The 26300-nt window shown below is 35.6% G+C and overlaps 1 protein-coding gene across 1 annotated transcript; it reads left to right on the forward strand.

Moving 5' to 3' along the window:
• Positions 1–8406: 8406 nt before the first annotated feature.
• Positions 8407–25933, forward strand: LOC137388041 (zinc finger protein OZF-like). Its single transcript, XM_068074558.1, has 7 exons — positions 8407–8504; positions 11268–11324; positions 11426–11488; positions 18247–18303; positions 22351–22413; positions 24967–25101; positions 25215–25933. The coding sequence occupies exons 1-7, from the start codon at positions 8429–8431 to the stop codon at positions 25931–25933; spliced, it is 1170 nt and encodes a 389-aa protein (XP_067930659.1). The 5' UTR covers positions 8407–8428.
• Positions 25934–26300: the final 367 nt, after the last annotated feature.

Consider the following 26300-nt stretch of genomic DNA (forward strand, 5'->3'; position numbering starts at 1 on the left):
CTTTCATCCTCATCAGTTACAAATTCGGTGACTAAACTGATATAATCTTAATTTGCTTTGCCATGCTGCTCAGTCGGTGTATTAGCTATAATGAGTGTACCAGAAATTTCCCATTGATCCCAACCACAGACGAAAATTGCCTGCATTTCTAATATGACGATTTTATTGTGAATATCAATGAACAAAGCTATTTAACTTCGCGTTTTCGCTCGTTCGTTATGATAGTTTAGTTTCGCTCATTAAATTTTCGCGAGAGGATGACACCGCGAAAACGCGAAAGTTAGATGCCGCGAATACATAAGTGTCCTAAGGTAGCATTATCCAGCTCAGGTCTGTCTTTCATTTCTGCAGCTACGAAATCACACTCCTCAAAGATGCCAGAATTCATGTGGCTTAAAACTTTGACAGAATATTCTGAGGGGTCAAGGCGTTTGTGACGGCATCCTTGTTGAACTCACTAACAGTAAAAATCTGTATGGTTTGGCCATGGTTATTGCGCATCAATCATCAGCTGCTTGGTTATAGTATGCTTTGAATGACCCATATATCAAAACGTCTACGGGTTAGATTCGAAGGCTTGTATGAGATGGTATTGTGAAGATTACTATCACATTCTCTTTATCCTCTGAGATCGACTGAATGTTAACATGAGATGTGTGATTATTGAGAATTGAAAGCATTGACATATTGACCAAGTACTTAATTAATGATATAAATTGAGAATTATTTTGTAGCTAAGCAAGCTTTATGGTCACCACATAGGTAAAGAAGAGAGAGGCAAAGTGAATTTTTATTACTATAACATGTCAAGAGTCACTAACATATGATTGGCTAACAAGATGGCAAGCAACACTAACACTAACAAACAGCTGCATGAAAAAAGAGGTCAAAAACTGAGCATCAGTAATTAAGAAAGAAGGCTGCTTCTAAATGCTAGACCACCAAGTATGATTTATAAAATAACAAAAAAGTACAAACAAGAAACTCCAGTTCTACTGTCAGACATTCTATCCACTATGCACAGCTTACTTACCATACTATAGAATAATTGTTCATGTAATTGTTACACTTACCAATTGGTAGTAGCAGGTAGTTAAAATACTCATGCTTCAGCTAACACTTGATTAAACTTCTACAAGAACGAGATGTGGCTATACTTAGCAAAAGTGTTATAGGTTTAAGTATATGTCTATAACTAAACCTAATTAAACTTATAAAACACAGAAATTATAAAAGACCTTTATTTAAAATTAGAATAATAAAGATATGTCTGTTGTATATGAAGCTTGGAAATACACTTTTTTGTAAAAACATGTTTTATTACTGTACAATGCCGGAAATGCAACTAGGTTCATTATATATTGGATTATCCAACAAAATTAGATTTCCTGCTTGGATAACCAACAGTTTGATTATTATCAATTATCAGTACCTGGATAATAATAACAACACAAAAATGTAATATTATTAAACCTAAACTAGGAATGCTTACACTGTGTTTCTATTCTGATTACCTATTTGCCTACTTAACTTGAAAGTACTCTATAAGGTATTACTAACATTACTGGATTCATACATGCAAGTGACAGTCATGGAAACAACTGTTCTGATGTAAACTGGTTATATGAACTAATGTACAATAGAGATTAGCATCTAAGGTCATCATTGTGATTTCTTGTACTACGTTTAAAGCATGCTTGTTCACAGCATTTAACATTTACACCAAGTTTGCGTTGATCTCGAGTCTGGCCGATCTTTTTGCAGTGACTGTGCTAAGCCTGCTTACTATTAGGTCTAAAAGTGGTTCTTTCCGGTTGTGTTCATATTTCAAAACCTACAGTTCTGAATCAATGTGATTGGTTGTTGAGCCGCTTTATAGCTTACAATGAACGACCGGTAACTGTAATAATTTCTGGTAACTGTGTTGCTAAAAGTATAAAACACTGAGGCCACCAAGGTATATCAAACATGGACAATTTACTTCGTCACAATGTTTGATAGGATATTTAATTGGTTGACTTAAACCAATCACCCTCACCGATCCTCAAATCATTATATTGTAAAACCTCGAACTGAAAGCCATGGCGCACTATTTTTCAACCCTTCCTTTTTAGTGGCTGCCAATTAGAGGCGGCATTCAAGTAGAGGCTGGCGCTATATTTTCCAAATGGCTCATCAGAACTTTCGGAAGATAAATTTTGCCCAATTACGAGCGAAGCAAATATTGCCCATATTTGCTGACCTTTTCTGGTGGAGCGATATTAAACCACTTGGATGCAATCAAATTACTAACTTACCTCTAACTTGTCAAAGATCTCTTAGAAAATTTGCATCGAGAAACCAATAATATTACTACCAGTTGATTTATATTGCTTGCAATTGACCTGCGATGATATTATAGTCTGTGTCCTTCTTTGGAAATTTGTTTGCATTCTCAATTTTTATTTCATTTTAAATTTGAAGACATTTTCTTATTTTTATGTTTAACATTGTTGAATAAAAGTTCATTGCACTCATAACTATGTTTGCTACAATTTACAGCCATAACTAGCTTTTTATGCACAATATAAGTGGAATTACTAGCATCGATCCATTGTAAGCCGTGTTAAGATAGCTGCAAGGATGCTATTAGATAACATGCCATAAATCTGCATATTTGTAAGTTTTATGATGATAATTTATCATATGATACAAATATATATTCATAAACAAGTGACATAGACGAACCACGCTTATATTACATGCAAAAACAAAACCAATGTTTTTAAAGCAAAAATGATTCCATCGTTTGCCCGGATAGCTGCATTCTGATTGTTGCTTTTAATGGAACTAACATCGTGTAGTTGTCCAATGCATTCCACAATATCTTTTTGCGTCAACTTTTCTCCTGCACTGTTTAACTCTTTCGCTACCGCAAGCCAATGTCTCGGCTCAGGCTATCTTATCTTTGTGGCTGGAAGCCGTTACGTCAGCTTTTAGACAATGTGTTAGTTTATTTACAATTACTCAGATCTAACTTCATGTAAACCAATAAATTTTGGTCTCAATGGAAACAAGCTTGTTGCTAATGATATAGACTGATCAGCATCCTCTCACTAGCGGCTCACTGATTATCTAACAGAAAGTTCACCGCAGAAAAATCACAGACAAAAACTACCTCTGGTGGTGGTTTACAGCTGTAGAAGCTTGTATCATTCTTAGCTATTTGGTCTCCAGTAACAATATATCAAGTGATTCTGACTCTTTTGTTGCATGTACTTAATTTAAAATTACTTTAAAGATGTTGTTGCGTCAGATGATTGAGTTGATTTTAAAACAAAGAATTTTATTTTGTCTATTATTTTATATTGTTGTTTGATGTGTTAGGGAATTTCATTGTCAAGATATTTGAAGATTAAAACCGAAAAAATTGGATTGCGGTTAAAACGCTTGGGCAAAAACATGCCTAGACTTGCCCAAAATAATGGAACACGTGATATAACCTGTCTCTATATCTCGTATTCAACATCGGTTAATATGATAACAGTATAGTCCTACGCGGCTCTATTGGCATATATTTAATTTTGTATTTGCTGATGCTGGCTAGAATAAAATTTTAAATCCAGCTACTGATACATTATTATGAATGGTTCAAACGCCTTGAATAGGGGAAATTTAAGAGTTGTCATATCTACTTCTTTTGAATGCTGTGTGATAATTTGAATACCGACTACCGATTCTACCGGTTTGCTGTAATTAGGTCGTTGAGTTAGCTTATTTCATCACGGCCTTTGTATCAGCTAAGTTCTCAGTTGCTACACACACACTGGAAACTAGCTACTAAAAATAGGCACGCCGCCATCTTTGGCAAAGATATGTTCGACTATATGGCGGAACTAACTGCATCCCAAAAATTCATGTATAGTCTACGTTATCTAGTCATTATTAGTATCAATTTGTAGAAAATTTTAGTGGTCCATGCAATTAGTTAATTCCAGTACAAAACGAATTGTTTGAAGAGTTGACCCAATTTGTGAATGCAAAACAACGTCAAGTTTGTCGAAATCAATTAACCCACAGCCTGCTGTTTTCACTTTGTAGGATGGAGCATAAAATATTTTAAACATGATATTTGGTCTGTTAGAATTGAGTCGAGCTATTCAAACGTACCTGCCAATACAGCTTTTATTACGCTTCATAAATCCATCTATCAGAGAATATTTCAGCAATTCTAATTTTTTTCAACAACCTGTTCTCTTTAAATTAAGTGCATATCTTCATCTTTTCCCAAGTTATCACAAAATTGGTTACATGTCAACATTTGTGTGAATAGAAAAAAATTTGGCAAAGCTTAAAATAAAGTCTGTTGCGAAAAAGTTAGCTAGTTGATATTAGCTTCCAAACAATTTTTTGGCAGAGAAAAACTTTTACACCCCGCATTTAGCACAAATGCGATGTGAAAAAGTTTTGCTCAATTAACCTTTACTCATTGCATTTAGCTTTCTGCAAAACTTGCCAACTGTTTTTAGTGCATGTTATTCGAAGTATTAAAACTGTGTTAAACAAAAAACTATTATTACCGTGAGACAGTAATTATTTCTACAGGTTTGCTTTGAATGTTAATCTATTATCATAAATTTAACCCGTTTTTTATATATGTAGGCTCTTTGAAAGTATCAAGACCATGTTAAACAAAGAACTACTATTAGCCTTAGACCGATAGTAGTTATTGCTATGGTGTTGCTTTCAAAGTTTTAATGAGAAAGAAACAAAAAGCATTGGAGTTAGACGGCGAGAAAATGGATTGTTAAAAATGTAAATAATCCATTATTAATACGATTTTTTAGCTTTTTTTCTCTGATCATTTTATATTGTGGGTTCATAAAGGTCCAAGATAAGCAAAGCGGCACTCAAATGGAAGTGGCATTCAAATAGAGAATGGCACACTAATTTTCAACCCTTTTTTAGTAGTGGCAGTCAAATAGATGTGACATGCAATTTGAGGTTTTACAGTAATTGTCAAGACTACCGACAAACCTTTAACTCAACCCCATCTTTATTTGAAGGTCACCCCTATTTGACCACCACAATAGGAGAAGGTTGAAAAATAGGGTGCCGCCCTTGAATTGAACACCACCTCAATTTGACCATCACTTTGACTCTCTTTGATCTATGTGATCTCATAGTAGCAAGTGATCGGCAATATTGTAGTAATAATGACTTAGATCAATAACAATTAATGCTTTCGTTGTATCTGTTCAGATCGAACTCCGTTTTTGGACTTGAAAGCTCTTTGGTTTTTCGTTAAATTTTGTAAGAAGCACCATAGAAGCACCAACATTTAATAATGTTTCAAACTAATAGCAGTTGCTTGTTTTATGCAGTCTTAACACTTCAGCTTTCGAGTAAAACGATTTAAATTTATTATGGTATAAAAACAATTAATATTAGGCTAAAAGTTGTCTTTAGCACCCATTCAGTCAAAAGTTTATTGTTATCCAAGCGGATTGCACCGGGTACAGATTTCGCTTTGCTATTTTATGGCACTAATATCGACTAGTTGAGCAGTGCAGAAGAAGAGTAGAGGTCAGAAAATGTTGTGAAAAGTATTTAACAGCTAATAGCTGTTTGTTTCATCAATTGGAACAATCAGAACACAACTGCCTGAACAAATAATGCAAATATTGTTGTTTCAACATTTTTAATTTTTGTTTGTGTATGTACTATAAGTATTGCTTGTTTTTTACTTGCTCTTAATACTATACTTATAGAATTTGATGACAATTATTATGTAACTTATTTAATTTGCAGATTTATAGAAGATGATTTGATAGAATGATTTCGCTAGCCTCAACTCGGTTTGCTATGAAGTCGCTTTTTTCTATTGCTCATAAAAACCAGCTTTGGCTCCAAGCTGTAGCAAACATATCGATGAGTGCAATGATATTTTTTGCACCGTTGTTAATTATAGTTATAAAGAAGAAAATAAGCCAAACAAACTTAGAATGAAATAAAAAAATTCCATCTTTAACAATATGCAAAGCATCACACAGGCTATATCATTCAGTTCCTCCTGAACAAGAGTGCAAAATGTAGACAACGTGTGCTATGCACTTAAAAGGGTTAAAGATGTAGTTGCGTCAAAAATGAAATTAGGACCCATAAAAGGCTAAAACATCAGCTACAATTTGATGCCATTTTTGTCTTTGTAGACCAACCCTGTCCAGAGATATATGCGTTTGAATGAGGCCCTCTTTTAAAAAGCTCACGTTCCAGCGAGTGCCTATTTCGTGACGTCACAAGCAAGGTATCTGAAACGAAACCACGAGCAATAAATATGAGGTCGATTCGTTAGCCAATCATGCGTGCGAAATTTTTATATAGGCCGTAATAAATGTTATCACTCGTAAAACGCGTTGTCTGTGATCTCGAAGATTCTCATCGTTAGAGAATTCTTTCTCATCGTTACTGATTCAATTACTAAGTTATACATAGTTTTAAAATGGCTTCAAGTTCGAGCGACCGCTACTCAGAGTTATCTGAGCAACTTTTAGTAAAAGATTAGAGTAGACAGCCTATGGCCAAAGCTGACAGGCGTCAGCAGCGTTTTGCTGCAGAAGAAGACAGAATGGAGGTAAATTAACTTAGAGCCTTCTATACTTTAGTAAATGTAATATTTTTTATAGTCATAAATACATATACTAATTAATAAAATGATAATTCTTTGCTATCTCCAATCATCGTTTCATAGCTTATCTGCCGTTTTACCTAGCTATAATATTTTTTTCGAATTTTCTTTGGTAAATTAGAGTCATGATTACAAATTATTTTCACTCGATTGATCATTGCAAATCTTTAATTTCCAGAACCAAAGCTTCGAATCGTTGGCTTGGCGTACTTGTGCCTTTATTAAATGTTTATTCGTTTTTAAAATTACACTCGCAATCTATTTAACTCCCAATTCGGAAGCTGTCAATAGATACGCTTTAGAATGACATCAATGAATGACATATTTATTGCATCTACTTCGTTTACATTTACTTGTTTTACTGATTACAGAATGTTTATGTCGTCCCACCAGCCGAAGAAGCTTTGTCAGTGTGGAAACTGCCATAAAGGAGAAAGCGAGACTTGAATGCGTGCTGGATGATGTTTTGTTTGAGTTTGTTGCAGTAGATAAATTTGTCTTATTGTATCAGCTAATACTATGTGAGTGGCCACGACTTGATGAATATTTTTAATAAAAGCTTTATGCCGAGATGAAAATATTTTTGCTTGTAAAAATTATATAATAAAATAATATTGTTGAAGATAATGCAAAACATGATTTGCAGAATATTGTAGTGAATCGGATATGGTATATGGGTGTCCGCAGAACTGGAGAATGTGAGTTCAAATCCAGTTTGCAGCAGACTTCTCATCCTTAAAACTCTATCCCTGTCTATATTCTTTTCAAAGAGGTGGCTTGCTTATTTCAATTATTTAGCATTCGGTAAGAATACTAGTAAGAAACTAGTACGTAGGCAATAGGTAATAGGCGACATAATGTGGGCGGGGCTTATGGAAGGCTGTATATCGTTTATATGGGTAGCTGCAGAACTGTGCTGATACAAAGACCGCGTTCTACATAAAGTGACTTGACAGAATTACCGTAGACCGGTAGAATTGGTAGTCGGTACCCAAATGTTTACACAACATTTGGAGAAAGTGAGTAGAACAAATTTTCAATTTTCGTTATTTGAGGCCTTTTAAACATTCATAATAATGCATCTGTAGCAGGATTTAAAATTTTATTTTAGCCAACACGAGCAAATACAAAATAAGATATATGCCAATAGAGCCGCGTAAGACTAGACTTTTATCGCAAATAGCCGATGTGAATACGAGAGATAGAGACAGGTTGCCAAACGCGTGACATCATTTTTGGCGAGGCTGGGCACGTTTTTGTGGCCTGAGCGTTTTTTACGGCGATCAGATTTTTTCGGTTTTAATCTTCGAATATCTTGGCAATGCGATCGCGTAACCCAACAAACAACATATCAACTGATAGAGAAAAAGAAATGCTTTCTTTTAAGATCAACTTAAATTTTGACGCAACTACATCTTTAATCTTACCTTTCAAAATGCTAATGAACTTTTTAAAATTACAAAAGCCAGTCTCTATTTGAATGCAATCTCCATTTGACAGCTTTTATCCGGAGAGGGTTGAAAAATAGAGCGTCATGGCGTTAAATTTCAGGTTTCACTGTATCTTTTTGTAATAATAAGTTTCTACTTCAATGTTTGCCATTATCTGCCCAACTACAGGGTGAATGTTGTTAGTTTTATTTACGAGTATACTTCATTAATAAAAAGCTAGTTCTCCCCAATCGCTTGCACGGAAACATGGATGTCACCTAATCTAGTCTTACACTCTTTTTTTATTCAGATAAACTGATATCTCCATGTAATGTCTGCCATAAAAACTGTGTTAGTAAAGCCAGACCCAGAAGCAAATGACTTGAGTGACAGTCTCTATCCAACAGGTTAGTCAGAGAGTTCTACTAAACTATGTAAAATATAAAGATTATTGTCCTTAAAGAATAGAGAAAGCATAATATTATTATGCTTTATTATTCATCTTGAGGTGTTGACTGATGTTCTAAAAAAAGAATCAAGGAGATTGACCAACCAGAAGCTGAGATATAGCCAGCCAAACACAGGTCTACCAAAAAACAAAAGTGTTTTGGTAATCATCAATATATGACGTATGAAATCGACTTGTGTGCCATTGGTCAATTAAGCCAACTAATGCGCTCTCCTATAACAATCACGGCGTTTTAATTGGTTTAATCCCTGCAAGTATAGAACAATCAAGTTGGGCCTAACAATCATCGCTCCTAGAATTCCGAACCAGTCCCTCTGACGTGTAGATTAGTTTTAGCATAAAATAATTACACGCATCTATTATTTCGCAACATTTCTCTATCTTGCTAGTTCAGCTCAGTTTTGTTGTTCTCCTACTTAGCTTCCCTATTCAGACTCATCTTTAGCGTTGTTCAGATTTTTTAGCTATAGCTATAGCTAATAAATAGAATCAATCATCAATCTCGGTTATCATTTGGAATTTTCTACAAATTATATTAGTTACATCATTTATTCTATACGCAGTTATATTATTATTTCGTATAATATGCATTATGAATATTATATAAATCATAAAAAATAATCATAGATAAGATAATAGATCAATAGAAAAATCAAAGCAAAAGTTATCGTTTTCTTTTCTTATAGCAAGAGCAGCACGCACGGTCAAGTTAGTCTTTTTAAGATTATGGCTGTAGTGAACTTCCAGTCTGTTAATAGTGACGATAATCATGAAAATCAACTGAATGCTGCAGTAGATACACAGTAGAAAAATGATGAAGGAACAAAAAGTCCCATTCCTATTTCTTATTCTAAACAAACTGCAATCGCGGATATCACATATAGACTATACACGCGCCGTTCGTTGAACAGATGATCTTCGGAGCTTATCCGTGGAGATCGAGTTAAAATTTGAAGCACAATAGTCAAAATCTGCTCTTCTGCTTTAAAAAATCATGGCGAGGGGTTGTGGGCAAATGCCTTTACCACACAATGTTTGGATGATTTTCCTGAGAAACCAGAGCTAGTATGTAAATTATTTACTATCGCGAGAAGCGTTTCACATCTCGTAGCCAAAACAATCATTATACATAACGGCGGTAAGGGTGCGCTACTCCGGCACATGACCATTAAGTCGATTTTATACGTCACAGTTTTCGGGATTTTCGAAGGGTTTTCCTCTGATTCTTTATTAGGTAGACCTGTGTTTGGCTGTCTATATCTCAGCTTCTAGGGGGTCAATCTCCTTGATTCTTTTTTTAGAACATCAGTCAACACCTCAAGATAACTAATAAAGCATAATAATATTATGCTTTCTCTATTCTTTAAGAATATTTGCAATATCTATTCATGTTTTTCATACTCATTTCTTCTTTACTCATGTCGTCTATATCCATTTTATCTGTACCCATTTCTATTCATCCATATCTTCTGTAGCCAAACTTAATTTATCATTTTCTCTATTTCCATTTTAGAAATGTTTTCTATAAGCCTGTCTGTTATTTTCATTTTTTTATAGTCATTTCTAGTATAGCTGTTTTCCATAGACATAACTGAACACTTCTTATTGAATGTCAACCTCTATTAGAATGCCGCCTTTATTAGCACAGCGAGTCCATTTGGCCGTCACTATAGAAGAAAAGTTGAAAAATCAAGCAACACCTTTACATTCACCGCCACCCCTATTTGACCACCACTTTGACATTATTTGATTTTAATGATTCCATAATAGCAAGTGATCAGTAGAAAAGTGTTCTCAAGACCGTACAAATAGTGACTCGGTACACCAATAACAATTAATTATTTTGTTGTTTCTGTTCATAACGAAGTCCATTTTTTAATCCTTAAGGTTTCTGTTGTTTTTTTTTTCATTCAAACTAAAAACAACATTATAGAAATAATTACTATCTGTATCAAGCTAATAGTGGTTGCTCGTTTAATGTGGTCCTGATACTTCAAATTATGAGAAAACTGGGTTACATTTATGATGGTATATGAATGACTAGTTTTAGGCTGAAAGTTGTGCTTTGTGATGCTGCTAAAATTTTATCCCTTGTGTGAGCTCCAACACGTAAATGTTTTGCTCCGTTCAAAAGTTATTTGAACTCTCTTCAATTGTTGATGATTATGTACTGTATTACACAACAGGGGCAAATAAAGCCCTGATGGCTTATGATTTGGCTGCAACATTTCATAGCTTTTATAGTTTTAATCTATGGTGGTTATCAGATATCATCACATAATTGCTTTAGTTTACTGGATTATGTATCCGAGAAGGTTTTTATGTGAAAATAAATGTGATTTCTTCACCTTCTCCTCATTAGCTCCATTGTCAACAATGGTGCTGTCAAGCATTATGTACAATTCAACGAGGTAACTTCATGATATTTAAGTCTGAGAAGGCAACCAACTGGAATAGCTATTATTGGCCAATCTAAGTTTATATATCTATGGTTGAAAAATAAAGTGTCATACCATTCAATTAGAGGTTTTGCGATATCTTATGTTCCGATGTCTGCTCAAGCCATAGTGTATTAACTACATATTATTGTATTCCTATGCTTTAACCAGCCAGTTTAAAGTTCTGTTTAGGTTTGTCATTTTGTATAGCTTCACTAAATCAATGTCTGTAGGTAGTAAATGATTGATGTGTCATATTGTAGATATCGAGATTAAAGTAGAACCAGGTGATTCATCATTCAATACAGATAGTAATGAAGGTAATTATAGGAAAATAATTTTTTTCATGAAATTTTAATATATATGCACAAAAAGCTGCTCACTATCATTCTTTATTGATGACCTTTCATGAATATTGCAGTAGTTGCAGAAGTGAAAGCGGAGCCAAAATCTGATGATGGTCCTGATAACCTCTACCCAACTGGTAAGTTAGAGATTAATTAAATAATAGTGATAACTGCTGCTGATAAGGTTTGATATCAGGTGCTTTTGAATTGAACAGTGAAACTGGTTTGATTTAGTAAAGGTCATATACAGTCAACCTTTGACCTTTGTTTGTCGGGACTAACACAGATTAGTCATGACCATACATCGAATATTAAGTACTGTACTGTTATGTTTCTGCACAGAAGCAATTAAATAGAGTATTAAATTAGAGAAATGGTTTATTGCACACTCCAGAGACAACTGATTTGATAACAGAAAACCCAAGTATTTATGTGTTTGGTCATAGAAAAGCTTCGTAAAAAGCTACAAGCATTATTAATAGCTATAATGAGACAGTACTATATAATATTAGCTTGTATAAAGCTTTAGCTAAAAAGCATAATGTTTGTTGGCAAAGTACCAATAATACTTGGCACTTGCATGACACCTCCTCACTAAGCTAAAGGTTCTTTCTGGTTCTCTTAGACCTACGGGGTTTGTCTCTGCTATACTCATCTCCATCAGGTAGACGAGGGTTGCGTGGTCTTCTTCTAGACGGAGGTTGCTGTGTTACAGTTGTAGGGGCTGGTAGTTGCAGTTTTGTCTCCTCTGTTATATCAGGTTTATCTCCAGGGTCTTGATCTTCTGTTGAGTATCTTGGTCTGAGTTGTTCAACATGTCTTCTCCAAGTAGGTCCCTTTGGTACCACTTTGACATTGAGACTACGAGTTCCATATATCTTAGTAACAATGGCTGGAACCCATCTAGGTTGTCTGTTGCGTCTAGGTCCATGATACAAGGCATAGCATGGTGCTCCAAGATTGTAGCTGTGTATCTTGCTAACTGTCTTTTCTGCCGATCGGTTGACTACTCTGTTGCCATATAGAAGACAACCTTCAGTGATAGAAAGTGAATCTGAGATCTTGTGGAAGAGTGACAGCTGAGTCTCCTTCATCTCTTTGTTACCAGGCCATTCTTCTGCTGTGTAGCGCATTACTGTGGCTAGTGTTGGGTCTTTCTTTGTCTCCTTTGCTAGAACATTGTAGTCTGTAGAGTTGAGCTGTTGTCCAATAGTGTGAATAGTGCATACTGTATCAACATCATCCTCATCTTCTCGTGCATCAAACTCTTTATCAGGTCCAACTGGCAGTCTTGAGAGGACATCTGCATTTTGATGATGCTGGGTAGATCTGTATTCTATGGTGTAGTCATACTGATTTAGTACCAGTGCCCATCTTGCTAGTCTGTTGGCTGCTAGAGCTGGAACTCCTTTGGTAGGTCCTAGAAGTGTGAGAAGAGGTCTGTGGTCAGTTACCAAGATAAACCGTCGACCATACAGGTACTGGTGATACTTCTTTAGAGCAAATATGATTGAGAGAGCTTCTTTTTGTATTTGTCCATATTTCCTCTGTGTGCTGGTCAGTGTTTTTGAAACATTGGCTATTGGTCTCTCACTTCCATCAGGATAACGATGAAATAGTACAGCTCCCAGTCCAGTTTCTGAAGCATCACATGAGATTCCAATGTCAAGATCTGGGTTGAAGTGTGCTATGACACTATCAGTTGATAGCATATCTTTCAGTTTGTTGAAGCTCTTTTCTTGTTCAGTGCCCCACTTCCAGGTCTCTCCGTTGCGTGTCAGTTTGTGCAATGGTCCTGTGAGTTGTGACAGATTAGGTATGAACTTGCTGTAGAATTGTGTAGCTCCTAAGAAAGATCTTAGCTGAGTTAAGTCTGTTGGGACTGGCATCTGTTGTACTGCATCTGCCTTCTTTCCTTTAGTGATTCCCTTTGAAGTGAGTTTGTGTCCCAGATACTCTACTGTAGGTTGAGCAAAACAGCACTTGTCTTTTCTACATCTGAGCCCTCTTTCTTCTAATCTTTGAAGAAGTCGACGTAAGTTTTGTAGATGGCTCTCTGCATTGGCTCCACTCACTAGTATATCATCTAGGTATACTGCTACTCCTGGGAGGTCTTGTGTCAGTTGCTCCATGATTTCTTGAAAATACCCTGGTGCTGAGCTTATGCCAAAGGGCAACCTCTTCTGTAGTAGTACTCCTCGGTGTTTTGATAGTGCTAGTCGTCGTTGACTTTCTGGTGCCAACAATATTTGATTGTAGGCATCTGCTAAATCAATCTTTGTGTAGCAATAGCCTCCACCTAGTTTTTCGATTAGATCTTCTGGTAGTGGGATAGGTTTCCTATGTGTTTCTAGCTGATTATTGATAGTCTTGGAGTAGTCTCCACATACTCTGATCTTCCCTGCAGCTTGACCTGTTGTAGATTTGCGTACAGGTACAACTGGTGTTCCATACTGGTTGAATTGAGTTGGTTCCCATATGCCTTTAGCTACACCTGCTTCGTATGCTTGGTTGAGCTCTTCTGTCAAGGCAATAGGAACTGGTCTGGGTCGGCAGAAGACTGGCTTTGTTGAAGGTTTGAAGTTTATCTCTAGTTCAAAGTTCTTGAGACATCCTAGCTCGTCTTTGAATATTTCTGGAAATTCTTTGCACATCTCCTTACACTTGATTTGTAACCTCCCATCTGGCTGGTTCTCTGTGATTGTTGATACAAGGTTCTGTTGTAGCTTGTCATCAATAGAGATGCCTAGTTGCTGTATAGCAGTTCTTTCTAGTAGGTTGAGATCTTGTACAGCACTAATCACAAATGGTAGTCTGACTTCTTTCTGTGCATCCAATTGGGCAGTTAGCTCACATCTGCCAAGCGTCTCTATGAGATGTCCTGAGGCTGATTTGTAGTTAACTGTAGTAGGTTTTAGGTTTGGCTTTCCTAGCTTCTCCCATATTGATTTACAGATGGAGTTGTCACATGCTCCAGTGTCCAGTTCAAGTGTGAAGTTGTCTCCCTCCAGTTTGATGTTTTCAGCAAGTTTCACCATCTTGGTTGATGTGCATTCTATCATCTTTACTGGTTTTTCTGCTGCAGATGATTTCTTTTTCTTGCATGCTCTTTCTATGTGACCTTGTTTAGAACAAAAGTTGCAGGTGGCTGCTTTGAATCTGCATTCATCCGCTGTATGGTTAGTTCGGTCACATCTGTAGCATAGCTTTCCTTCCTTCTGCTTGTCAGGTGTAGAGTTGTTTTTCTGGATTGGTTTGTATCTTGATTTCTGTTGAGCAACCTTGTTGACTTTAGACGAGTTTCCATAAACTGTCTCTTTGGCAACTTTAGCTGCTTCTTCTGTTTCCTGTGCTACCTGTATAGCTTTAAGTTGAATTCATTGTCCTTGACCTTGAAGAGAGATTTGAGAACTGCTTCATTGTTTACAGAGCAGATAAATCTTGTTCTGAGAGCCTCATCTAATGGATCTGTAATGTCTATGAAGGCACATGTAGTTGCATCTTGACGAATTTTGGCAGCTAACTCTTGAATAGTTTCTCCAGGTTTCCTCTGCATGTCACTCCAATACTTGTAACGCTCTCTAACAATGAAGCGCTTAGGGTCATACTGGTCTTTGAGAAATTCCAGTATTTCATCCATGTTGAGGTCGTTGATCTGCTTGGGTGTTGAAAGCTGAGCTGCCATATTACTAAGCTGCTTGTAGAGTGTAGGCTGTTGGTTGGTGAGAAAAGTGCCAGCAATCTTGTCTTGATGAATAGAACTTGCTGCAATGAATGTGTTGAATCTGTCTATGTAATCTGTTAGTAGCTCTGCTGTTGGGTCAAAACCTGGGAAGGCTGGAACAGCGGTTGCAGCTGTTTCTTGTTTCCGTTGTAGGTTTTGTAGTAGTAGCTCCATCAGTTTCTTATTCTCCTCCATTCTTTCATCTTGCTGACGTCTGTATTCCTCTTGTTGCTGCTTGAACTCCTCATGCTGCTGTTGTCTATGCTCTTCTTGCTGCTTTCTCTGCTCCTCTTGCTGCTGTCTCTGGTCCTCCTGCTGCTTCTGCATTAGCTTGATCAGGTCTGCTACTTCTGTCATTGTAGTGGTGCAATTTTGAACAGTTACTCTTGTAATAAACTAGAACTCTTTGTATCGATTTTATCAATGATAAAATCTGAACAAAACTCTTTGTAACTGTTCAAGAGAGAAATCCTTGTCGCCAATTAGCTTCTGTTATGTTTCTGCACAGAAGCAATTAAATAGAGTATTAAATTAGAGAAATGGTTTATTGCACACTCCAGAGACAACTGATTTGATAACAGAAAACCCAAGTATTTATATGTTTGGTCATAGAAAAGCTTTGTAAAAAGCTGCAAGCATTATTAATAGCTATAATGAGACAGTACTATATAATATTAGCTTGTATAAAGCTTTAGCTAAAAAGCATAATGTTTGTTGGCAAAGTACCAATAATACTTGGCACTTGCATGACATGTACATTAAACAGACATGATTGTCTCATACATACTACTAGGGCACAATATGCCTACATTATGCAAATACCGTGTACATGAGAGAATACACAATGAATATACTTACAATAGGTTATACTATATTCATAGACATATTAACAATACTTGTAGTTAACATGATATAATATAGTTAATAGGTCTATGAGTATGATATTGAACTTTTGAAGGGTGCAGCGTGATCCATGTCACCTATATTTTGCACTCTCCCGCAGCAAGATAGAAGCTGCTGTCGCAGGCTCAGCATTTATTATAATCATTTACCTGCCATATTTGTATTTCCACACAAATGGTTTCATGACCTTAGTGCCAATTTCCGTGAATTTTCAATGGCTCAGAATTGATGAAACTTAATGACTGATGAAGGAGCATAACATGCTTATAATATATATACAAACTGATATATATGTTGTGGAAATATATTTAGACTGTCTATAAATGTGTTTTACACAGTTAGGATGAGTATGTAATTAAAAGCGGTAAAAATGAATCACAGCAAAATAACATGCATTTAATAGCTATGCTGTAAATGCTTTTTAAATATTTATCATCACTTTCAAAACTCCATGGCAACTTCTTTAACTTGAGTTCCAACCCACTATAAACCTCTATGCATCTATGAAATAATAAAAAGAAATGCTATATTGCTTTGAAATTGCTTCTCTCATCATTAGAAGAAATTAGGGCTTACCAAATTAAATTTTCCGAAACCGTTTGTTTCTATAAACAAGACTATTGGTTTCGTATGGTGTTTTACATCTAACATTCCTACAATGCTTTTTAGGTTAAACTCCAAACTTTTTTTGGGGTAGCAGTCATTGTCTTTAATTTTAGGAATTTTCTGCTATTGATAATCATAATTTGAATGATACAAAGTTATTTTTAGTCGATCGTACGTTTTTCAGAGCTTAACTTCTTGTATCTTTTATATTCATATTGTGTTATATAACTCTGCACTAATTATGTTAGATTTTTAAAGTACATCCATATAATCTTAACATCTGTAACACCAAATTAAAATGGCTAGAATTAATGCAATTCGAACTAGAGCCAAGAAAGTTGTATTTTGCATCAGCAAATCAGCTTATTGTGTTCGACATCATCTGGTCTGCCATGAGGTAACCCAAGAAAGGTACTATTCGTCATATTATGTTGTTGTAAAGGTTTTAATGAGACATTGATGAATTGGGTTAGATAGTCTGAGTAGTAATAGAGCAAGAGCTAAAACTAAATGCTGTGTTTTTTGACGGCATTGTCATTCTATTTTGCCATTCAAGCTCACAAAGTAACATAAGTCTGTCTAGCACCTATGAGCTAAAATAAATTGGTACATTATGTACAGTACACTAATATAGTGTACTGTACATAATGTACCAATTTATTGTAGCTCATAGCTCATATTTGTTTTTTGCTAATAGTGTTCTTGCCTTCTGGACAGACGGTAGTAGCTAACGATGTGTGACAGAGATGTGACGGCAACATATTCAGTACACTACACATTACACTTTTGTGAAGCCACGTCAAATAGCATAAGCTTTGAATTTAGGTCTTACTGAAATTAACTTGGCTTACTATATACACATTTAGAAAAAGTTTAAATCTTATATGACACAAAATTTAATTCTATCTTTTGCATTCATTTTCAGTTTTTTTATTTTTCTTTTTCCGACTTGGCGTGTTTTTCCCCCGACTTGTGACTTACATTTACTTTCACTTTTAGCCGACCTTTTTAAAACTTTTACACACTGAGCTGATGACAAAAACGAGCGATCCTGTTCTCGAAAGTGACCTAGCTTTTATACTCAGCCACTTAGCTGCTGCATCAGGAGTTATCTCATAGCTCAAAAATGTATCATATCTCGAAGTAAAAATTTGCTTGAAGGGAGGAGGAGAGGACAAGAGAAACTTCCAAAATAAGTTTGTGTTCCGAAGTAATAATAGCAGTAATAATACCAAAAAAGAATTGAAGTACAACACTCACTCCAGCGCATGCGGTTTTTGCCTAGTTTGCGTCAAGAACACATATCACTCAAGGTTGTTATTCTTAGGACATACACAGACTATTTCTGGACAGTTGAAAGTTTGGGAAAAGGAAGTCCAAAAAATTGGAGATTTGTTGAGTAGTGATTGTACCTAGTCACAGAGTTAATCATAAGCCCAATGAAGAATTCTGAGCTTAACAAGCTCGAGGATACCATGTGCTAAATACAGATCTATGAGAGCTAAAAAAGTATGATTCATTTTTAATAAACTGTGACCTTGAACTGCAAAAGGCACACTGAGTTCATAGTCACATAGGATTTCTATAAAAAATGTACAAAATATGTTTTGTCCAAATCAGATCATTCAATGTATCTACATATCTATGTTGTTTTTATTGTAGATATTGAGCTTAATTTAGAACCTGAGAGTCGTTCAGTCAGCACACACTGTAATAAAGGTAAATATGATATTAGCCTAATGGATTTAATAATAGCCCAAGATTTTGTTTTCAACAGAGCGTCAAACACTCCTTTAGCAGAACACTATTGACCCTGAAACATATTAGGAACTTTATTATCATCGTGTGGCTCTCAGGTCAGTCCCGGAATAGGTTTACTTTTTTCCAGTTTGCGTAATGACAAAGGTCGTAAGATTTTCATCAATCGGCTCAATTATCTAGGTCAGAGTTCACTCACTTATATATTCTTAGATGCCGTGTAATCTTTATTCGAGTGCATTGGCTCAAATAAAGGTTTCAACCCTATTTTCAATAAGTGTTGGAAGGCGCTGTATTTTTCAACCTTTCCTTTGTAGTGATGTTTTATTAGACAATGATGTTCAATTTTTTGACTAGTTGATCAGAATTTTGGAGAGATAAATTTAATCATTTTACTTGTGATGCTAATGTCGCCTATACTTTGCATTCTCTGTCCGGCAGACCAACATTAATGTTGTCGGGCTCAGCTCTTTTTCTAAATGGTTTACACGTACTTCTAAGCATCAAATGGAGGTAAAGAAGGAACTATTTTTAGCAAAACATATTGCATGAATACAGTGGTTACTTATATCGATGGCGTTGATTTATAAGTTTTAAGAAAAAAGGCCAAAATGCTCCCTAGAGACAATGTGTAACTAAATATGCCAAATATTAAATATGCTGTAACAATGGCTGTCATTACATCATACAGTGTTTCTGTGAAAAATTTTCATTGGTCATCAAAATGTTTTAGAGTTGTCAGATCAGTTTATAAATCACCTCATAGGCAAATCTAAAGACAAAGGATTGGATTTGGACTTTAGTGGTTATAAATCGAAGGGCAGATTTGATGATTATGATGATCAATCCTCTCAGGCACATCATCAAGAGCAAAATCTTTATGCGCTGCATTTAGCACAACAAAAATATGCTCTGTAAACGTAAACTTTAGTTCAAAACTTGCCAACCGGTTTTCATATGCATGTCCTTCAAAGTATTAGGGCCACGTTAAACAAGGAACTACTATTAGCCTGCGACCGTTAGTAGTTATTTATATGGCATTGATTTCAAAGTTTCATTTACTTTCGTAAATTTAGCCATTTTTCATATATGTGCATGTACTTCGAAGTATCAGGACCGCCTTAAACAATGAAACACTATAATTAGCCTGAGACAGCAATTTTTATAGTGTTTCTTTGAAGGTTCATCTACCATCATACATTTAAGCCGTCTTTTATGTATGTAGGCTACTTCGAATCAGAAAGGGCGCATTAAACAGAGAATTACAATGAAAAAACTATCAAAAACAACAATAAGCTTTCAAGTTGAACGAATAAATTAATTATTATTGATATAAATGATTCATTATTAATACGATTTGGTGGACACTTGTTTACTGGACAGTTGATATTATTGGCTCTTAAGAATCAAGTCATATCAGTTGGGGTCAAATGGAGGTGACGCTCAATTGGAGAGTGCTGCTGCATTTCTCAACCTTTTGCTCAGGCTTGCATTCATACAGGCGTGGCGTTCAAATAGATGTGCACTCAAATAGAGGTGGTTTTCAATTAGTATAGTAACTATAGTTACTAAGGTTATCATATTACTTTGTTACTAACTTTTGATATATTCTGTACATTATGCATATAACATTTTGATGATTTCACCAGAGTTGGTTGCATTAGATAGTTACTAAGGGTTTTTATATTCCTCTTTACAAAATTTTCGCCTTGCGATGTCAACATTGGAATGGCTTAAAATTGTCTGGTGAGGGTCTGCTGTAGTAAAATCGTATGTTTAGAACCAAATTATATAACAGCTGTTTGCTCAAAATCCTCATTCATTCACTATAGGTTTTACACAAAGGATGTTCGAGAAGTCCACTGTCGCACTTCACAAGATGTATGCACAAGCCATTTGGTGTACTCATACAACCACCGCTCAAAACCTGATGTAGGATGTATAATAACAGCGTAAACCTTTTTTGAGACTTGTAGAATTTGTTTCGTTTTTGCATTATGTTTATCTACCATGTTGGTAACAATAATGTTGAAATGTGGCAACTAGATGGTGAAAAATTTTAAGAGTGGCAGCCAACAGAAGTGCTGTTGTCTCGAGTTCACACATTGACTAACCGTCGGCATTGGCATCGTAGTTTACAAGTCTGTGTTTTGACGTCAACATTTATTGCGTCATGTCACACCTATTGGAGTGGTTTTGTCTCAAACTGTGTTTTTGTTCTTCCAAAATTAATATCACTTATGCTCTAGCAGTCTAGTGTGTCTAGTATGTCAAGTGTGCCAGGAGAATTTGTCTGGTGTGATAACTATATGTACAAATATTCTGAAATGCTTGAAGACAATTGACTGTACAGGTGTTACAGCGGCAATCTAGCAAGCTGCATGCTTTGAATTCAATTCCATTGCTGTGCAATTTTTTTCAATATCCTACCATTGATTTAGATGTATGGAGACAATTGTTGTTATCAAAATATTGTAGAAAAATGAATACATGGTTAAATTAGTATAAATAGCTGTAATTCAAAAAAAATCAGTTCATCAATATGTTGTATGATTTTACACCGTCATACTCATTTTGGGTCAAAATGGTTGAAAAATACAGTGACACCCTTTAATTGAACACAGCGTCATTTGACCACCAATTTGACATTCATTGGTCTTCATGAACCCACATGTAAAAAAACTAAAAATATACAGTGATCCGCAAACAAGTTTTCGCGCATTGGTACAACGATGACTCAGTTATATCAATCAAAATTAATTTTGTTGTTGCTGTAGGGATTGCAGGTGTTTCAGAAAGAGTGTACCTGAGGAGAACAATCGTCGCAATCATTTTAACTACACTCTGTTTTGAAGTCGCTAAGGTCCAACTTCTACACACTGTTTTCAGATTTGTTCATAATGTCATTTGGAATATTATCTAAAGACTGAAGCATTTTGATGAACCATGGGAATACTCTTCAGGAACACCAGTCAATATAGTAGCAACAATTGTTATTGCGCATTTGATGATGTTTTCTATCGCCAATGCTTTGTCATATTTTCTTAAAAAGTTCGAAAGCAGTACCATGGAAATAATTATTAACTGTATTTGGCTAATATTTTTCACCCAAAGTAGTTCTTTGTTTAACTTGTTAGATACAACGAAAAAGCGAAAAGGGGTCGAGCAAAAATGTCGAGGCTGATGGCATTGATGTTGCTCCACCCAAAGAAGATTGCAAAGCATAGGCAACATTTGCTTCGCTCGTCAAAGGGTTAAGTTTATCTTTTTAAAATGCCGACGAGCTAGTCGAAAACTACTGCGCGGCTCTCTATTTGATCGCCATCTCTAATAAAATGCCATTATTGGGAATGGGTTGAAAAATGCATCACAATGAAATTCAAATGGAGGTTTTATGGTATTTATATGATAAAGATTAACGATCACTTGTGGATTTTGTATTATGTTTTTCTATCTTTCGTACCCATGTTTTTCTCTCAGTCATGCAATATATGACCATGTTCTCTGTACCTATCTCTTGTTTATTGATGTTCTTGGTAGCCATGTTTACTTTTGTCAGTTTCTCCAAGTCTAATTCCTCGTTAGTCCATGTCTCTATAAACTTGCCAGCTATTGTTATTTTACAACCATATCTGCTGTTTTGTGTAGATACATGTATTTTATTCCCATTCCTGCTATAAATAGTTCCACTACAGCCATATTGTATCAAAACCACACAATATGTTATCATCATGCTTTTACCAGCCAGTTTGAAGCAAACATTTTCTAGGCTGGTCCTCATACTTAGTTGAACTATAATTCTGCATGCTTGTAGTTAGTAATTTCTTGATATTTTATATGTTAAGTACTGAGGTTAAAGTAGAACCTGGTGATTCATCAATCAACAATGACTGTGATGAAAGTAATTGTGTTGCAGTTATAATTTCTTGGAATTCGTCTCAACTTAGTAAATATACAAGACAATTATCATTGTTATGTTCTTTAAATGACCTCTCATATTTATTGTAGGAGTTGCAGAAGTGAGAACAGAACCAGGATCTGATGTTGGTGCTGATAACCTCAACCCAACTGGTTAGTTAAAATTTTTTAATAATAGTGATAACTGGTGCTGATCAGCTCTGATGCCTCTTAGCTGAGTAAATATGATAATTACCTTCCTCTATCGTCTTACCAACTAGTTTTAGTAAAACTAAATTTGATTATAATATATTGTGTCATTCTCTATTAGGTCACAGACCTTTTCATATATGTTCTTTTCAGTACTAGTTGTCAGAGGATTTCAGTTTTTTGTTTTTGCTGGTTGCTATATCAACCTATGCAGCGGTCCACGTGAACCGCTGGTCACAACAGTAATATATTGGTACAACGTCTCAAGACTTTGTCGATGCAACATTTGCAATGGTCATAGTCATTTTAAATGTATTTTTAATGAGAAAGATAGGCAATAACATGTTTTGCTTTGTATTCATATTAAAGAGTGTAGCATTTTGGAAAATCGTTTGAAAAAGAAAAATATAATGACAGGCTTCTAATGATTTATATAAGCTGAGTTTGTGTATTGGATGCATTTAGCTCATGGTCTTCACAAAGACATGACCAGAGCATAGATGACCAAATCAGGACTCAAACTGAAAGTTAACTATTGGTTTCACGAAAATATAAAATTGTATCTTTATTAGTTTGTCACATGACGGCACTTGTCCTTCATGTTAGCTTTTTACTGCATTCAAACTTGAGTGTGATGAAACACTTTATGAGCTTTAATTTTTTACTTTAAACTCACTTTACTAGCTTTTCTAGTTTTAATATCAGAATTCATTGAGTGCACGCTTACAAACCTTCTAGGTTTGCTTTATTACCAATATGTGCAAGCTGATTCCAAGTATGTACATTTATGATTAAACAGCTGATTATTGTGAAACCTCTAATTGAATGACACCTCCATTTGAACGTCACCTCAATTAACCGCCACTATGAAAGGATGGTTGGAAATTAGAGCGCCACCTTATATTTCAACGCCACCTCTATTTGACAGCCACTTTGATATTATTTGATCTTTATGAATCCGTAATATCAGGTGATCAGTAGAAAAGTATCCACAACATCGTATTAATGATGTATCGTTTATGTCAATAACAGAGGTTTTGTCGTTGTCTAACTCGAAATCTTTTCATCTTTTTAAAGCTTGGAGTGCAACACTATAGAAATAATTAATAAATGTATCAGGCTAATAGTAGTTTATTGTCGTCGTGAACACTGTCTCGATACTTCGGTGCACATGTATATAAAACGGTTTACATATATGATGGTATGTGAACAAATAGTTTTATAGGCCATTGGTTATGTTTAGCGTGCAAAACTTTAACGCGTTGAATTTGTGCTAAAAGCAACACGTTAAAGTTTCCTCTGCTAATAAATTGTTTTAACGCAAGTTTCGACTGGTTGAGTAGTGCAGAAAAGAGTTGAGGTCAGATGACATTGTCGAGGTATTCGATAATGCCATCAAAAGCAAGAATCAGATTTATAGCACATTTGATAGCACCGTTGATCTTACAGTTGATCGATGCTTTTAACTCTTCTTCTATTGCACATACCAAGCTAGTTTTTGCTGCAAGCTGTAGCAAACATATCAATGAGTGCAATTAACTTTTATGAAACATTAAATAAGGATATAAAATAAACATTTCTTCAAATTTAGAATGAAATGAAAATTGGAAGCTGCAACAAATTGTCAAACGGGACACAAGCTATATCATCACCGCAGGTTTATTGCCAGTGATAGATATCAATTGGTAGAGAAAGTTTTTGGTTGATTAATGCATATTTATTAAGAGATTTTTGACAAGTTGCAAGTAAGTTAGTGAATTTATCGCATTCAAAAGAGTTAAGGTCGCTCTACCGGAAGGAGAGGCCAAAATATAGGCGATATTCGCTTCGCACGTAAAAGGGCTAAATTTATCTCTCCACAATTCTGACAAGCCGTTTGAAAAATGTGACGCCAGATTCTATTTGAACGCCACCTCAACTCAACCACTACTATAAAAGGTTGGCAAAGTGGAGCACCATGGCGTTCAATTAGAGGTTGTATGGTATATAAACCAGTTCATGGAGGATAGATAGACCCGAGCGTCACACAAAAAGATTTTTGTGTGACATGTAAAGGCTGTTAATGTTATTTGTTATTATCATGTATGTGGTTGTTGCAGCATGCGGTAAGATGAACTCAGGCATACCAACATTTTTAAATTTAATCATCCACAAAGTCCTTTCATCCTAAATAGTACACCTGATGGTTCATATTAGTATTTGTATTATATAAGTATATTAGGCATACTTGCATTGAACACTCCTAGAAAATCTTACATCACAGGGTTTAAATGACACTTTTTTGATATAACAATTCTTGAGCGTGAACCATACTGCTAAGTTTGTCGGCCAGAAACTAGCAACTTGTATTATATGTATAGATTGAGGACAGAAATATTTTCAAAGAGATAAAAATGATATATCTGGAAGATTGTTATGCCCTAAAGCTGTAAAGACAAAAAACAAAAGGCCTCACTGCAAGGAAACCTCTACAGTGTGTGCTATGCAGTGCTAGCTTTGCTCGTCGCAGTCATCTAGCAACTCACATGAGAACACATACCGGACAGAAGCCATTCCAATGTAAGATATGTGGAATTCGGTTTGCTCATCGCCATAATTTAACAAGGCATATGAAGATTCATACTGGAGAAAAACCATTCCAATGCAATATGTGTAGTAGAAGATTTTCTGAGACCGGCCATTTACCAAAATACATTTGGACTCTGGAGAAAAACCATTCCAGTGCAAGATATGCAGCAGTAGCTTTTTTTATACTGCAAATCTAGCAAGACATATGAGGATTCACACTGGAGAAAAACTATTCCAGTGCAAGATATGCATTAGTCAATTTGCTCTTCACCATCATCTAACAAGACACATGATGACTCACGCCGGAGAAAAACCATTCCGGTGCAAGATATGCAGCAGTAGATTTGTTCATAATGCAAATCTAACAAGACACATGAGGACTCACACCGAAGAAAAACCATTCCAGTGCAAGATATGCAGCGGTAACTTTGCTCAGCATGCAAATCTAACAAGACACGTGAGGATTCACACTGGAGAGAAGCCTTTTCAGTGTGAGATATGCAGTAGTCGGTTTGCTCATCGCCATACTCTAACAGGACGCATGAGAACTCACACTGCAGAGAAACCATTCCAATGTAAGATATGCAGTAGTCTGTTTGCTCATTGCCAACACCTAACAAGTCATATTAGGACTCATACTGAAGAAAAACCATACCAGTGCAAGATATGCAGCAGTAGATTGGTTCATTATGCAAATCTAACAAGACACATGATGACTCACACCGAAGAAAAACCATTCCAGTGCAAGATATGCAGCGGTAACTTTGCTCAGCATGCAAATCTAACAACACACATAAGGACTCATACTGGAAAGAAACCATTTCTGTGTAAGATATGCAGTAGTCGGTTTGCTCATCACCATAATGTAACACGTCATGTGAGGACTCACACTGGATGGAAGCCATTTCAATGTTAGATGTGCAGTAGTAGCTTTACTCAGCGTAATCAATTTAAAACTCTCTTGAAAAGTCATACTTCATGGGAGCCATTTCATTATAAGGCATACAACTGTACATGCTCAAATGCATGTGGCCACACCCATACATTCTGATTTGGTTTATAAAATTGTATAGTGAGTCATCTTTTTTGTTGTGTGATCACATATGTTGTACACGAGTTAAAAATTAATTCTCTCTTTCTTGTAAAATATCCCTAGCTTCGTGATCAAAAGTTACATGTGTGTTTTCTATTAATTGACAAGCCTTGGTTCATTTTGGTTGAACTGAGTTGAACATGACTAACAACTGCAACTTTTTGAACATGAGAACATTGGCTGATCCTCC

Source organism: Watersipora subatra, chromosome 2 (genome assembly GCF_963576615.1).
Source record: "Watersipora subatra chromosome 2, tzWatSuba1.1, whole genome shotgun sequence".
Lineage (NCBI taxonomy): Eukaryota > Metazoa > Bryozoa > Gymnolaemata > Cheilostomatida > Watersiporidae > Watersipora > Watersipora subatra.